Source organism: Mus caroli, chromosome 4 (genome assembly GCF_900094665.2).
Source record: "Mus caroli chromosome 4, CAROLI_EIJ_v1.1, whole genome shotgun sequence".
Lineage (NCBI taxonomy): Eukaryota > Metazoa > Chordata > Mammalia > Rodentia > Muridae > Mus > Mus caroli.
In genome coordinates, this window is record NC_034573.1 from 105,438,299 (window position 1) to 105,455,724 (window position 17,426).

The window sequence follows — 17,426 nt, forward strand, 5'->3', positions numbered from 1 at the left end:
GAGAGAGAGAGAGAGAGAGAGAGAGAGAGAGAGAGATGGATTCAGGGTTTACAGGATGCATCCCATGATCAAGTGAAGCCAGGGGAAGAACTCAAAACAGGAACTAAAGCAGAGTCTTTAGAGGAACACTGCTTATCAACTTGCTCAGCTACCTTCCAGCCCAGGTCAACCTGCCTAGGGATGGGACTACTCACAGTGGGCTGGGCCCTCCTATATCAATAAGAGTTAATGAAATCCCACACAGGCATGGCCTCTGGCCAAACTGATCTGGACAGTTACATGAGCTTCCCCCATTCCAGGTGACTAGTTTTATGTTAACAGCTGAAGCTAACTATGACACGATGGAAAAAGAATAAGGAGAAGAAAAAAATCCAAGCCAGGAATGGTGGCACACGTTTTTAATCCCCGCCCTGAGAAGGATCTCTGAGACTTTGTGGTCAGCCTGATCTACATAGTGTTTCACAACACCTAGGGCTACATATACCCTGTCTCATCAAAGAAGAAGAAAAAGAAAGGAAGGAAGGAAGAAAGGAAGGAAGGGAGAAAGAAAGACAGAAAGAAAGAGAAAAGGAGAAAGAAAAGAAGAGGAAGAGGAGGAAGAGGAGGAAGAAGAGAAAGAAGAGAAAGAGGAGGAAAAATAAGAAAGAAAACTCCATTCTCCAAAACTAATTGATGTTAGTGTCTTTTTCCACTTGGGCCAGTATAACAGAATACCACAGACTGGGTAGACTTTAAATAGCAAAATTTCTCATAGTTATGGAAGTGATGAAACCTAATATAAAGGCACTGGTCAATTCAGTATCAGGTGAGGGCCTGCTTCATGTTCATATGACGTCGAGGGTGGAAAGGAAAAAGAGAGTACTCTGGGGATCTTGTATATGAGCAGGACTCCTACACGTGGTCCTGTTGTTCATGATCTACTCATCCAGTCATCCACTTTCTACCATCCCATTGGAAGGTAAGATTTTGACAGCCTTCATGCCAGCACTTAGGATGAAGAGGCTGTGAATTTCAGGTCAGCAGGGCTACATAGTGAGATCATGCTCAAAAACTTTTTTCCAACATGTGAACTTGAACACACCGTTACTGGGACACGGTTACTCTACAGCGCAGTTAGGATATAGAATTGTGGATGAATTTTTCCATTATAATTAGCTTTATTTATATTATATATTTATATAACATTATATCCCTAATATATAATAAATATATATAATATAATTATAAATAGTATAATTGTACATTGTATAATTGTAACATATATTGTACCACTAAACTATACACACAGCCCCAAATAATACTTTAAAAAAAAAAGTATGATACAGTTGAAATGGTTCTCTGTGAAACAAATAAGAGCAAGACAGCAGTCTTTCTCTGTAAAGGTCAGCAGCCACAGAAACTCCAGTGTCTTGGTGTACAATATATATTTAAATAAGGATCAAAGAATAGCACAGTATGAAGTCAGTCTATTTAATCTGGCAGGCAATCCAGCAATAATTCATATTGGGTTTGGATAATTACCACTTATTACCTAGCCTGTAAAACAGTACTTTCCTTGTTTTATGCTTGCCACATCATTGAAACTTATGATCACTTAACACAAAGTTCAGTGTGTAACAGGTCCTTGGTAGCATTTGTAGCTCTTATTTCATTATACTTTAGCCTTTTGTGACTTAACAAATCAGCTCCCCTAATCTCTTCAAATATGGGATCATGGTGTTCCTTTATTAGTAATGTTAACTCTAGAATACCTAGTGCAGCAATATTTGACAGCCTTTTAATAAACTGACACACTCTCATTCATAACAGTGTACAATATGTAGATAAGGAAAATGAATTTCAGGAGACTAAATGGCACCATTGGGCTGGTTGCATTTAACATTACTCAAAGAAAATATTTAAAGATACCCGGAAATACAAGCTTTCTTAAAAATAAACCGTCTTTCCAACTTTAAAATAAAGCCATTAAAATTTTCATTTTTCAGAAGCCTTTTATTGGGTCTCCTGTTGCAACACTAGGGGGCAGCACAGAAGAGTACTTCCTGCCCGCTTAAAAAAGTGAGGTAATAGCCTGGTTTTATAGCAAGGAGGACTATGTGGATGTGGCATGCAAATGAAGAATTGTATTTGCACCAGTCACAGCAGTATTTCTAGTCCCATCAATCACAGGCCTCGTTTTGCACCAATATAAGCTTTCTGCTGAGCCGTAGGAGAAATGCCTATCCATATGACCTAGGTGAGCCAGGTCCTCTGCTATTCTCTGAGGCTCATCTTAAATGGTATCCCCCAGAAATAGTACAGGTTCTCGGGTGCAGTCGTGCTGGAGAAAAACTGTGAAGTGTTGTGCAGTGGCAGTAAAGAATCTACAGGTGGGCCATTTGGGCATGATGGAATGAATATACCTGTAACCCACTGTACTCAGGAGCCTGGGAGCCTCTCTACTAAGGAGCCTCTGTACTCAGGAGACTGCAAGTTCCTGGCCAACCTAAGGACTTTACTAAGACCTTGACTCTGAAGAAAAAATGGGCTGGAGAGATGGCTCAGCAGTTAAGAGTGTTCTTGCAAAGGTCCTGAATTCAACTGCCAGCAACCACATGATGGCTTACAACCATCTGTAATGGAACCCTATGCCCTCTTCTGGGGTGTCTGAAGAGAGCTACAGTGTACTCATATACATAAAATAAATACTTCTCAAAAAAAAAAAAAAAGGAGGAGTTTGGGGCCGAGGATGTAGCTCAGAGCACTTACTTACTTAACATGCCAATCATAATACTGCAAAGAAAACTAACTAAAAAATGAACACCCAGGTTGTCTTCAGGGCAGTCGTCTTGTTTGCCAAGGGCAATCATTTTCCATTTTGATATAAAGTAATTATGCACCAGAGCAGGGGATGTAGCTTAGCTAGCAAGATTTTTTTTGTTTTTGTTTTTTTTTCAAGACAGAGTTTCTCTGTATAGCCCTGGATATCCTGGAACTCACTCTGTAAACCAGCCTGGCCTCGAACTCAGAAATCCACCTGCCTCTGCCTCCCGAGTGCTGGGATTAAAGGCGTGCACCACCACGCCCAGTTTTTTTTTTTTTTTAGCAGTTTTTTTGTTTTGTTTTGTTTTGTTTTTTGGCTGGCAGGATTCTTATACAACATGCACAATAGTTATGGGTTCAAAACTCAGAATGGCATAAACCAGGTGTGGAGCCCACACCTATAATCCCAACACTTGAAGGGCATAGGTAGGAAGATCTGGGTCATCCTTACCTCCATAGTTCAAGATCAACATGGACTGTATGAGACCCTGTCTCAAAACAAACAAGTATTTATGCATAACATTACATATACATCCTGCTTAGAAGTCCAGTGCCAATAAAATGTTTAATTCACAGTTTGCTGACACTTGAGTTCTCATGATGCTTCAGCTTCTCCGATGTTTCCTCGTGTTTTTCCCGATTTTTTTTTTTTTTTTCCTAAGACAGGGATCTCCAAGACAGCCTTCGCTGTCCTGGACCTAGCTCTGTAGACCATGGTGGCCTCGAACTCACAGTGGTGGGATTAGCGGTGTGCACTACCACAAGCACTGGGGTTCATAACCTTTTAAGATTTATTTATGGGTTATGCATGTGTGGCAGCCAGGGATGGGTGTGCCCAAGGAGGCCAGAAGACAACTGTGATCTATCTAACCAGGATGCCGGCAACCAAGATGATCTGCAAGATCAGCAAGTGCTCTTAACCACTGAGCTATCTCTACAGCCCCAGATTTTACCTGTTAAAAGTATTTACTTATTGTGTGGTGCTAGTCACTCAACCCAGGACCCTGCACATGCTGGGGTCCTACACTACTACTTAGCTGCATATTAGCCTCCCAGAACAGTCTCAGATACACAGAAAAAAAAATGAAGCACACCTCCCACGCACTTTCCTCTTATTTTTTTTAACATCTTATATAAGTATGTACATTTGTTTCTATTAACCCAAGATTGATACATTATTAATCTAAAGCCTTTTATGTATTTAGATTTTTACCTGCCTTTTTAAAAAAAAAATACACAAAGTTTAATGTAACATGAACTAATCCTAAGAACACGTTTGCTACCTTCCCCTAACACTATAGATGTGCTTCCTTTTTAATTTTAAGTCTTGTTTTGTTTTGTTTTAATTACAACGAATGCCTGATCATCTCAAAGATCTCCAACATGGACCTCTGGCTGCACACGCACATAAATCACACACCACAACTGTCCCCAATATTAGCACTGGAAATAAGTATAAATAGCCACCAGTGTTTTCTGTTCAACGAGAAAGAATTTCCCAAAATTGATAAGATCGATCATATTTAAGAAACAACTTAAAGCAAATTTAACCTCCTCTATCTCTGATCATCCAAGGGCTTGAAAACCTTTTTCCCCTGAGACAGGGTCTCATGTAGACCAAGATGGTCTTTGATTTGCTTCGTAGCTTAGAAGACCTAGAACTGCAGATCTCTCTGCCTCCACCCACCTCTTCAAAGCTGGGACTAAGGCGGCGCACCACCACACTCGACCCTAGTCTTTTTGAGACAGGGTCTCTAAATAATTCCAGCTTGTCTCCAACTCGTGGTGAGCCTCCTGTCTCAGCACCTGCCTCGGAAGAGCGTAGGAATTACAAGGAAGAACCAAGCTCAGCTGAGTGGATCCCAGCAGTCAGACCACAATCTGTGCAGAAAGCACTTCCAGCGAACCAGCCGGGATTTTTTTTTTTTTTTTTTTTTTTTTACTGCGCATGCGTTTAGCCAATGCCAGCCAAACCGGAACTTAGCCGTTGACCAAATGAAGGTTTAAATCCTCCGAGTAGTGACACAGAGCTGCGCTGGCGCCCTCGGTTCTCTAAAGAACCTTGGGATAGGGCGAGCGCTAATCCCAGGCTGGCTCCGATTGGTCGTCACAGCAGTCTGCGGCTGAGACGTTGCGTGACGATCGTGGTACCGCCCCTGCAGCGGGACTGGCCGGGCTTCTGGCCAATCAGCAGGCGCGGCGCGCCCTTTGGTTCCCTCCAGCGAGCGCTTGCCGCCTCGGTTCCCGCGACCCCAACGTCCCAGAGGCGGGGCCGCAGTCATCTGAGACGCTACCTGGATCCTGACTCTGCGTGCCCAACAAACGGGCCCAACAACCAAACCCTAGCTTGGCGGCGGCCGTGACAACAGCGACGGTGGATCTTTGAGCTCCTGATTCCCCGAGGCGCCCTCCGGGCCCGGGAAGCACGGTGAGTAACAAGCGGCCTGTAAGGTCGGAGTTAGCGCGGTGGAACCGATGACCACGGGGCCGCCAGGGGAGAAAGAAGGCGGACCTCACTGCTAAAAAATGGGAAAGAAGTTTACATTGTGACGTGCCTCAGATTGACTTCACTGGAGAAATTTCATGGAGACTGAAACCCTGATCCTTGACTTTTGCATTCTTTCTATCTGACCCAGACTGTGTAAGAAATCTATTACGTGTTTATAGTCGGTGGTCTACAGGAAGTAGACCTATCTCAAAAGTGAGGCGTGGACGTACTGTGTCTGAACACAAAGACAGTGATGTCACCGTGAGATTGCACATTCGTGTCGGGGGTTGGATGATAGGATTTAGTAGGAAATTCCAAAGGAAGGGGAGGACAGCCTGTGTAGTCCTATCGACTGCAGATAGTCGAGTTAGGACTGGAGGATGAGTGACCGGGGTTATGGTTGCAGTAATTCGGTAGGACCTTAATATGAAGGGTTTTTATTTTATATATAAAGAAAAGCTATTGACTTTCTAATCAGGGGAAAAACTTGTACATAGACCCATTTGTGTCTGCACTGAGGGATTTGTCAGTAAATCTGGCTGGGCTGAGGAGAACAGCTAAGGTGGGAGAACAGAAAGACTTTTCTATGGGTAAGAGGGAGAAGAGGTGAGGGTGACTTGATGGTCCTCATTTGCTGTACAATGAAGACATTCTCTGAGCAGAATATTTTTTGTTAGGTACACGTTTGTACAGCTTTGACTCCATTAGCTTTATGTAATACTATCAAGATGAACGAGTTATCAAATCTCATTTGGTGGTTTTCAGATGAGAAAGACTTAATGCATGAAAGGAGAGACAGGCACTTAAAAACCCTCCTGTTGGTGAGGAAAACGTATACTTTGTGGGGGGTAGAGTTATCAGTGTGATTATTGATACCATGACAGTCAACTGCTAAAGAAAGGCTTCTTTTAAAACAAACAAACAAGAAAAACAAGCCTGTATTTCAAGAAGTCCCATATCTCTGGGATAAGTTTTAGTTGATCCTTAAAGTTTATATCCAGTAGAACTTTGTTCTCCCAATATTTTTAGCCTTAGACTATATAGAAAAGGTCTCTTCTAAATGACTTACACCTTTGTTAGTAATCCTCTATCTTGAGTCAGATGATTCATTTTTTAAAATTTCATTAGTTTAAAATGTATGTATTGTGTGTTCATGTGTGCGCATGTGCACATGCATGCTGCAGTGTGCATGTGGAGGTCTGAGGATGACTTTCAGGAGTCGGTTCTCCTTCTGCCAGTAGGTCCTAGGAATCAATCAAACTCAGGTTGTTAGTTTTGACAGCAAGCACTTTTAGCCTCTGAGCCATCTTACGTAAGGCCCGAAGATTGCTATCTATTGTTAGTATTGCTGTTGTGCTATGTACGTGATATGTGCACGTGAGAGCAGAAGTCTGTCCCACTGTGTACATGTGGAGGTCAAAGGACAGCGTTCCAGATTCTGTACTTTGTTTCCACCTCGCACTCTGAGAACTGAATCACTCACCTTGCAACAGCAACCACTAAGCCTCCTTGTCTACCTCAGACAAGATTTTTTTCTCTGAAATCAAAACAATGCGCAGAAGATAAAAACAATTAAGACTTAAAAAGTACATATGTGCTGGCTGGGCTTGGTAGTGTGCCCCTGTATCCCAGCACTTGAAGGGGGGCAGGGGAGACATGATCCCCAGAAAGCCCAAACAGGAAACTTTATGATACATTTTTATAAACAACTAAAATGAACATATGCATCAACAGACTCGCTCTTGTGACAATGAACAGGAAGATCTCTGTCCCCACAAACTGACTTGTTTTGGGTTTGGACATAGTCACACTTAACTGGATATTTTCACTAGTGTTTTGTACACCTTTAGTTTCCACCTCTCTTTAGTTTCAAGTCCATATGTCTAATTTCCAACTGGATAGGTTCATTCAGTACTAATGAACAAAATGCATAACCCTGGCAGAAATCACTATGTAGACCAGGCTGGCCTCAAACCTAGAGGTCCATCTACCTGCCTCTACCTGCCTCTGCCAAGTGCTGGGATTAAAGTTCTGTGCCACAAAACCTTGTGTTTAAAAAAAAAAAAAAAATGAAAGGAAGAAAGAGATTTGGAGAAACACATGTGCTTCCTAAATGAATAGGTGTATTTGTTGCTAAATTAAATATTGAGGTTAGTTTATAGACTGAATGACTCTGGAGTATAAAAGCAATCAAAATCTGTTAACATCGATTCGTTTATTTTTCTCTGTATTGTACATTGAATATAGGGCCTTACACAAAGTAGGCAAGAATGCTCCATCCTGTGATTTACATGCTTTTAATCTTACTAATCTGCTACTTTTCATATAAGCAACTTAATTTTGCCAATTATTTTGTTACTGTATGGTTAAGAATGGTCCTCATTTGCTACACAATGTTCTTCTATGTTTAACAATATTTCTTTATTTCTGTAAGGTACTAAGGATTACAAATTGAATAAATCACTCACCAAATATAGAGCCTGTAGTTCCTTCAGCCTATAATTCCAGATGAATACCAGGTACAGAAATTTTATTTTATTGAGTATATATTTAGATATTTTGTTATTTATGTGTATGAGTGTTTTGCCTATATGTATGTATTGGCAACATATACATTTCTGGTGCCCAAGAAGGCCAGAAGAAGTATCTGATCCCTCGGAATTGGAGCTATAGTTGGTTGTGAGCTACCTGTAAGTGCCAGGAAATAAATCTGGGGCTTCTGCTAGAGCAGCAAGTACTCTTAATCACTGAGCTATTTATCTCTCCAGGACCCGTTTTAGTTTTTTGAGCCAAAAGCTACATAGTGTGACTGGCCCCACACTCCCTCACTCAGTTCTTCTGCCTCACCCTCCCCGTAGCTAGGATAATAGGCATGTGCCACTGTGCCAGGCTGTGTGTTTAGTTATTTGGTGGATGTCTTGCCATATTGCTGAGGCCTATCTTAAAACAACAGACTCATTTTAATACTCCTTCCTCGGCCTCTCAAGCTTTGGGACCTCAGATGTATGCCATGCCTACCTTCAAAATATTTTCTTTTATTATAGCTATCCACATTAGCTTGCGAAGGAATACTGGAAGAGAAGAAAGAACAGTCTTTAGAACCAGGAATATCTGGCTCCACAGTTAAAATGGTGGCTCCCTGGTCTAGTTCATTCATTGTGCCCCTCACTGTATAATGAGGATGGTGATCACTTTCTAATTGATTACCAGGAAGTATTAAGAAGGCATATTAAATGGAAGGCATGGGCATATGTAGGGAAGGACTTAGTAAGTTCTAGCTCCCTTTCCTCTTACACTTAATGACATAGATTTTTTTTTTTTAATTTGGTAAGAAATTACCTGAACTGAGGCTATAAATTAGAAGATTGCTCATTTCCACCCTAGAGGAATGGAAAGTTTTTGGGGTTCCTTCTTTCTAAGCACCGGGTCCTTGGTGGTAATCTTCTCCCATTGGCCATCCCAAGATTCTCCATGTTTCCTGAAGTGATTCTTTTTCTCTATAGTAGGGAGGAGGAGCTGGCCACCTGCCCCTGCTTTTCTTAGTCTGTTATCCCATGGAGGACCTGGCAACCTGGCTTAGGTGCTTTAGTTCTCTGGCCCATTATTTCCCCCTAGAGAAGAGCAATAAATGCTGCCATATGGATTTTTTTCTTCTTCTAAACTATAGTTATGCCCATGGGGAGCTCTTATATTCTCTGTTGCTTCATTTGTGCCAGATGTTTTGGATGAAGACAATAGGAAACGCGGCCCAGGGAGGCTCTCGTATTTCTTTTACTTTAATCCTGACCCTTCTGTTGGATCATACTGCTGTAGGTTTTTTTCTTTTTTTAATTTGTTTGTTTTGAGACGGGGTCTCTCTATGTAGCCCTGGCTGTCCTGAAACTCACTATGTAGACGAGATTGGCTTCAAACTCAGAGATCTGCTTCCCTCTGCCTCCCAAGTGCTGGGATTAAAGGTGTGTGCCACCATGCCTGGCCCCATATAGTATTTTTTTAATGAACATAAAATACAGCATAGAAATATTCAATCTGTTGTCATATAATTTATAAGTAGTATCGTTAGGATTTTAGCTGGCATGACTCTTCATTGTACTAAGGAAATAAACCCAAAGTATTATTATTGATTGATCTTTAAAGGTACTATTATTGATTGATCTTTAAAGGTACTATGAACTGTGGAAATGAGGGGAAAAAAAGACAGCACTGAACACTTAACAATGAATTAGAGATCATTTTAAGGCATTTTATATATATGCTCAATATTCAGCATAACTCTTCAAGAAAGCGTTGGTGGTCTTTTTTGTCATAATCAAGTCCTTAACATGGCTACCCATCGCTTTTTTTTTTTTGGCTGGCCTGGTATTTCTAGTCTTGGCCTTGTGAGGACTTAGAATGCCTGGCAAGGAGAATTAGCTTTCTTATAAAATATATACTTTTTTGCTTTTCTTTGTACTTTAATTGTTGGTTTTTTAAAGGTTTCCTTCAAGCAAGATGGTGCCTTTCCATTTTCCCCCATCAAAATTGGCACTTTGGAACCCAATGCCAATTGGAGAGTGCATCTACTTGCATCTCAGTTACTACAGGTATGTTTCTCTTTTCAAGTCAAGCCAGTGTAAGCTGAATCAGAATATGTAAGACAGACTTGATTGACGTTATTACTAATTACAAGTTGGGCTACCTAAATCCCAAAGTCCAGTTTTTTTTCTTTTGTGTGTGTGTGTGTCTTTGTCCCCACTATTGGAAGCCGAAGGTTGGTGCCCAGTGTCTTCTCCTATTGTTCTCACCTTCTCTTTTGAGTCAGGATCTCACTAGCTCTGGAGCTTGCCTCTCAGGGAGCCTGCTGGCCACCTCACCCCTTCCTCCCCCAACCACGAGGGGAGACCGATGGTGCCACTGCACCCATCTTTTTTGTGGATGTTGAAGAGCCACACTCAGGTCCTTGTGCTTGTGTGGTAGGAACCATTTCCCCAGATTGTAAAATCTGAAGCTTGAACTGGCAAGATGGTCAAGTGGGTAAAGACTCTTGCCCTCAAAATCTGAAACTTATTGAGCATCCACAAGATACTATAAAGTGGTCCATTCTATATTTTTATCTAAATACAAAATATAGTTACATTAAAATTACCTTCAGACTCTAAGATATTTTTAAACATCAGTGAACTTAAATGTTTAGATTTTAGTTCCATCTCCAAGATCTTGTATATGCATATATTCCCAAACCTGAAGTTCTTGTGGTCCCAGGTATTCAGGAAAACGATGCTCAATCTGTTCTTTTTTAAAAAACTTTCTCACTTAGTTTGTATCAGATAAAAATTCCATCTGCTTATTAAGTTTTCCTTATGCTTTTGAGAAATAATCTCTCTCTTTTAAAAAATATTTATTTATTTTATGTTTATAAGTGCACTGTAGCTGTCTTCAGACACACACCAGAAGAGGGCATCGGATCCCATTACAGATGGTTGTGAGCCACCATGTGGTTTCCTTAGAATTGAACTCAGGACCTCTGGAAGAGCAGTCAGTGCTCTTATCTGAGCCATCTCTCTAGCCTGATTCATTTTACTTTTAATCACATTAGTACAGGTGCCAGAAGAGGCCAGATCCCCTTTAACTCGAATTACAGGTGATCGTGAGCCATCTGATGGTGCTGGGATTGAACTCAGGTCCTCTGGAAGGGCAGTATGAGCTCTTATCGACTAAGCCATCTCCTCAGCCTCCACCCCCTACCCATTCCCCCCTTTTAAAGACAGGATCTTGTCTTGCTACATAGCTGGCTTGAATCTGATCACTATGTAGATCAGATTGGCCTCAAATTCTGAGATGCCTGCACCTCCTGAGTTCTGAGATTAAGGGTTTATGCCACCCTGACGAGCTGTTTTGTTTTAAATATATTTATGTTATGTATTCAAGAATGCTGAGATCAGACATAAATGATATATACAGAAAAGAATGTGACTGTTTTTGTCAATCTTTATTTACAGAAACATCTGCTTCCTAGTTTGTCAGTTTGTATTCTAGCCCAGGTTAGGCAAGAACCTGGGGTGGCGTTTGTGCCTTTTTTGTCAGCTCATGGCCAGTCTGGTTTCCAGGTGTCCTTGTCTTCCTCTTGCCGTTTACAGGCTTTCTTGACTAGGGAGCTCTAGCTGATTGTCTTTGTGTGCATTCTTAAAATTCTTTGTTACATTTCAGTCAGTACTTTCATAGAAGGTTTTTGTTTAATGTGGATATTTCCTAAGGTGGACATTAGGCATACCACATTCAGAAAAGACTTTTCTTATTTTTCAGAAAGCCAAAGCTTATGGTAACTGAAAAGGCCATCCGACTTGCTTATCGTCATGCTAAGCAGAATAAAAAAAATGTGCCATGCTTCTTACTTGGTTCTCTCACAGTGGATGAAGGTAATATGTTGTAAAATAAAGAAATACACACACACACAAACACACACACATGCACGCCCGCCTGTGTGCATGCGCAGGCTGTTAAAGAATATACATTAGTTTCAGCTGGCTATTGCATGTGCTTTTGCTAATTTCTTTGCTGTACATCATGGATATAAATATGAGTAAAACTACCCATTACAGAATTCGTGGTGTAGTCACCTGGTAGACTACATAAGCTATCATTTTTTAGGTAAGATTTTAGTATGATAAAAATATTTTTGCTAAAATGTAGTTCTGCTTGGTGGTTTTATGTTTTTAATTAGCATGTTATATAATAGAAATATTTCTGTTCTGCAGATGAAGAAGGTGTGACATTGACCATAGATCGCTTTGATCCTGGTCGAGAAATACCTGAATGCTTAGAAAGAACTCCTACTGCTTCACTTCCTGGAGATTTTTTGATTCCCTGCAGAGTTCATACTCAAGGACTTGGTTCAAGGGATGTGATAGTTCATAATACAGATGACTTCAGTTCAGCTTTAAAGGTGAAATTTATTGATAACATTATTCTTTTTTTATAATAGTCTTTAGTTTTTAAAATTATGACATAATTGCACCATCTTCCCCTGTTCTCCCTCCAACTCCTCTGTGTGCATACCCTCTCGCTCTGAAATTTATGGCCTTTCAAAAAGTTATTGTTAGGGACACACATACACATAATTTCAGCCTACTCTATATAATGTTACCTCAGCACTGACTGCTTCATATTCCAATTAGTGTGCAGTTCCCTAGGGAAGACTGTCTCCTACTCTCAACCTTTCCCAGTTGCCCATAGCTCTTTGTCTAAGGTTGAGATCTCATAAGATTTCTCTCTGCCATGTTAGCATGTCTGTGGATGTTGTCACCATTTGGACTTACTTAGGCAGCCATGTTGATGAGACTTCATTAATGTAGCCTATCTGACATTTCTAGTAGAAACAGTCTCACATGAAATGTCCTGTGCTCTGGCTCTTAACAATTTTCCTGTCGTCTTCAGCAATGATTCCTGAGCCTTAGGTGCAGGAGTTATGTTATAGGTGTTCTGTTTAGGACTTACTCCTTCTGCATTTTCATCAGTTGTGGGTTCTGTAATGGTCTCCTGTTACAAAGAAAAGTTTTTTTGAGGTGTAAGGGTTGCATGTACCGGTGTATAGAGGATAAATATTTAAAATGTACTTAGTTTAGGAATTATGCAGTTTAATAAACTTGCAGTTGAAGGTTTTCCAAAATCCATGACGTTTCTAGCCCTGGGTGGTTGGCCAGGTTTCTAGCTCCAGCATGACTTCCCTCTTGAGTGAGCCTGAAGTCCAATTAGAAAGCTGTTAATTACCACCAAGGTGTGTGTACTGCTATTGCTTCCTTAGGGTTATTGTGCCTTTCTGGTCCTTGTGGTTCATAGGTGTCATACCTGGGCAGGACTATTTGCTTGCCTTCCTTGGAAGTTTGTATGGCACCTTGTAATGCTGTGAAAACTAATCCGTAGGTAGGATGTTTTGGCTCAGATCCAGCTCAGGTTCTCTGAATCCTGTGTCTGAAGTGTAGATGGCATTATTTTAAATTATATATGAGAATGATAGTGTGTGTAGCTTATAGTATTTTGATAAGTCATACAGATTTGAGAATTATTTGTAATGTGTGATTGAATCATTGTGGATTTAAAAATCAAAGGTAATGTGGTTTCTTGAGACTAGAGATGGCTAGTATTCCAGAAGAGGAAGCAGTGGGACCAAGACAGGAAAGAAGGTTCAGGAAGTGCTCAGGGGTTCTAATGGTATATAGACTTTTGCTAAGGGCAATTAGACTGGAGTATACATTTGGTCAAATTATAGAGACCTTTATTGGAGAGCTTTATACACATTTCTTTTGTGTATAGAGTTATTAGAGATTTCTGAAAAGAAACAGTTATTAGAGATTTCTGAAAAGAAACAGTTCTGTCAGATCTGATCAAGCAGGCTCACTGAAGTCAGAGAGAATGATGATTGACTAGGTTGGATGTATATTAGTGTGTGTGCGCGCGCAGTGGTAGCTGTAAGAATAAAAAGGACACAGTAGATATGGCTAAATACGGAAAAGAAGAGCTACCCTGATTTGGATAATGAGGAAGGAACCAAAAAGGAGTGAGTGATCGAGATTCCCTAAGGCTGAGTCATAATTGCGTTCTATACCCCACCACCCCACTGTAGTAAAACTTATTAGGGGTGATAATTGCCCAACATGAATTTAAAGAGCTGCTAGGACATCCAATTTGGAAATTTATGTTGGAGCTGAGCACTTGCTTTGATTAAATTATTCACATAATCTTTGATCATGTGAAAGAAATAAGAAGTGAAATGTTGTGAATTAGAATTAATTTTGTTAATGTAAGATATCATAGAGGTATATGTAGCAATGTTAAATGAACTTTAAAGATATGGATGCACTTCAAAGTTTTAAAATAATTATATAATATTGATTCCTCAGGCTTTACAATACCATGTGTGTAGCAAAGATTTCTTGGACTGTGGAAAGTTGCTTTGCCTACGAGCCCAAATCACCCCCAGGGAGAGTTTGGATGGCGTGGATTTTAACTTGCAATGGACAGCAGTAACTCTAGCAAATTCTTTCAAGTGTGTGCCTGTGAAGCCTATCCCCATTATTCCTACAGCACTTGCAAGAAACTTAAGTAGTAATCTGAATATTTCTCAAGTTCAGGGAACCTATAAACATGGGTAAGTAAAAGATCCATTAGTCTAAGCTTATCAGTATTGATTGAATTAATATATTTTTCAATAATACTAATTCCTATAGTCAGTTTACATGTCAGAGATGGATCTCCTTTTAGGGAAAGTGGGTTTTCTGTTGTGTTCTCATACTCTTTGGCAGTAGTTAGAAGGATATCATGTACGGAGGATTAGTTATCCCTCCCTTAATGCAGTTCCTCTCACGGAAAAGTCACATTTGTCCTATCAAGTTGCCTGGAGACTTGCATTCACTTTTTTCAGTAGCATAGTTGGTTCTGAAATTGTCCTCTTTAGTGTTAACACTATTTACAAGTAATATGTAAGTAAAGTTGGATAAAATATTTTAAGTATGCAATCCTAAATGATTATTTTAATAGGTCAAAACATTTCACATATTTAGTCTTTGTGGCTTCTTTTTCATCCACTACAAGAAATAGTTTTGTTTAAATAAAACAGAGTTTCCAGACTCGGTTGGAGTTTTGAGGGTTGAAAGCACACACTTGAAATTATTCTTACTTAAGTTTCTTCTGTTTAGATATATTACTATGGATGAAACTCGCAAATTGTTACTTTTGCTGGAATCAGATCCCAAGGTGTATTCTCTACCGTTAGTGGGAATGTGAGTATTATTCTACTTAAGAAAACCTCTCGGCTTAATGTGTATCCAGATAGTTGGGAAAATCATTGGCTTTTATGTTTGGTTGGGGTTTTTTTGTTCCTCTTGTTGGTTTGTTTTTTTGGCTTTGTATGTGTGTGTTTGTTTTTTGAGGCCGAGCCTTTCTGTGTAGCCCTAGCTGGCCTGGAACTCACAGAGAGCCTCTTGCTTCCAGAGTGCTGGGATTAAAGCACTGTGCCACCTCATCTGGTTTGAGCTCTTTTTATAAAGCTACAAAAGCTGGTGCTGCTTAAGCTTCAGTATTTTAATATTAATCAGCTAAATAATATTTCTGAATCCTAGTTGAAGTTGAAGGTCTCCAGCCTTCTCATTAAATTTGTCTTTATAGAGAATCCAGGACTTAATATAATAGAATTTAAAATCTGTTGAAGGCAATCATACAGAAAGTCCCTTTGGTGTTAATGTTTTTTTTCTTTACAGTTAGTGTGTTAATGACATTGAGAAAGATGATTCAGAAAATCATATTTATTCAGTGTCTATTAGGTGTTTTAGTGTGCATAGCATGTTTGGTTCTGTGTTAGGGCTTAAAAATTCCTTCTCAAAGAATTTAAACTCCAAGTTAGGTGATATTCACAGAGAGAGAGAGGGAGAGGGAGGGGGGTCACGAAAAAGAAAAGGTATTTGCAAATGCAAAAAAGTAATCAATAATTAGTATATGATTTACCTATGAAATGAACACTGAAAAATAAACATAGTGCCTGTGGCTGGACAGTGATGGCATGCACCTTTAATCTCTTCACTTTTGAGGCAGATACAGACAGATCTCTGTGAGTTCAAGTTCACCCTGGTCTACAGAGCAAGTTCTAGAACAGCCAAGGCCACACAGAGAAACTGTCTTAAAAGAACAAAACAAAATTTAATTAATTAAAAAGTAATTATAGCATTTTTGTCTGTCTGTTTTTTGAGGCTGGATTTCTCAGGGTAGCCCTTGTTGTCCTAGACCTTGTTCTGTAGACTAGGTTGGCCCCAAACTCAGAGATCTGCCTGCCTGTGCCTCCCAAGTGCTGGGAATAAAAGCATGTGCCACCACCACCTGGCAGTTGTGGGCATTTTCTTGTAAGGTATCTCTACATTTTGGGATACCTGTATGTATATATTACAGCACTTTAACCTCTTCACAATTCCTAGTTTTAGGCACAGACTTTGGTCTCCTCTGATTGTTCCTTTCCAGTCCATGCTCACTTATTCAGATACCTGTGATTCCCCCCCGCCCAGACCACTTTTCTCTCCCACATCCAAGTGGAAGAGATAAACACCATGCACTTGTCTCTTCCTGTATGTACATGTGATGAATTTATGTTGCCATAGATACCAGTATAGTCTGCCTCTGAATTGGCATGTGATTTTTTTTATTTGTCAAGTTTTTAATGTACTACTGTTGCTCATCAAGGATCAATCTTGGAAAGCGTGTGATCCGAAATATGTAAACTTTAAATGACTATAGTGGGTTTTCTTTTTATTTTGAGGTAAGCTCTCCCTGTGTAGCCCTGCTACCCTAGAATTTGCCTCAGCCTCAGTTGGGATTATAGCTGCATGCCACCATACTTGGCTGATGATATACTTTCTGTCTTTCTTTTAGCTGGCTGTCTGGAATTATACATGTCTATAGCCCTCAGGTATGGGCTTGCTGCTTGAGATACATGTTCAGTTCTTCCATTCAGGAAAGGCAAGTGATGTTTTATACTATAATATTTTAGTTTGATTGCTTCTGTTTATAGTGTATTGGTTTCAGTTAAAATTCATACACTGCTTTAGTATATAATAAATGTGTACTTTTAAGGAAAATAAGCTTCATACTAAATAAGACTAAATAGTAAGAAGGTAAGCGTACAACGACCATATAGGATGTGCTTACTTGAGAGGCACTGAGTGAAAGATCACACAGTAAGCATGCTAGTGTGGCAGGACAGGACAGAGGCAGGGTGTTAGCTCAAGGAAGACAAATGGAAAGTCTTTGTTTCCTTTTTCTTCAGTCTTTGAGACAGGGTCTTAATCTGTGGCCAAGATGGTTTTGAACTCAGTGTGTGGCCCAGATTGACTTTGAACTCAAGGCAGTCTTAACTGCCCTAGCCTCTTTGAGTGTTAGATCTATAGGTGTGAGCTGTTATTTCAGGTTACAGAAGCATTGACAGCCTTTGCTAATCTAATAGAAGAAGCATGCTCTTTTCCAGCATTTATGACATTTCTGAGTGTTGTCTTTTGCTATTGTCTCTTGCACTATGCTTCTTCCTCATATTTCTCATGTCTGTGTGAGAATGCTTGATCTTTGAACTGGACGTAGAGACAGTCGTGAGCTGACTTGTGGATGCTGGGAATTGAACTTG

At 40.1% G+C, this 17,426-nt stretch overlaps 1 protein-coding gene across 1 annotated transcript in view; it reads left to right on the forward strand.

Annotated features, from left to right (window-relative positions):
- Positions 1 to 5,035: 5,035 nt before the first annotated feature.
- The window catches only part of Stil (STIL centriolar assembly protein), a 43,007-nt gene continuing 30,616 nt past the window's right edge, over positions 5,036 to 17,426 (forward strand). Inside the window, exons 1-8 of the mRNA XM_021159808.2 lie at positions 5,036 to 5,230; positions 7,725 to 7,809; positions 9,766 to 9,873; positions 11,573 to 11,685; positions 12,025 to 12,212; positions 14,167 to 14,414; positions 14,962 to 15,045; positions 16,682 to 16,768. Of these exons, the coding sequence (XP_021015467.1) occupies positions 7,799 to 7,809; positions 9,766 to 9,873; positions 11,573 to 11,685; positions 12,025 to 12,212; positions 14,167 to 14,414; positions 14,962 to 15,045; positions 16,682 to 16,768 (839 nt within the window). The 5' untranslated portion in view covers positions 5,036 to 5,230; positions 7,725 to 7,798. The remainder of the gene's footprint in view (positions 5,231 to 7,724; positions 7,810 to 9,765; positions 9,874 to 11,572; positions 11,686 to 12,024; positions 12,213 to 14,166; positions 14,415 to 14,961; positions 15,046 to 16,681; positions 16,769 to 17,426) is intronic.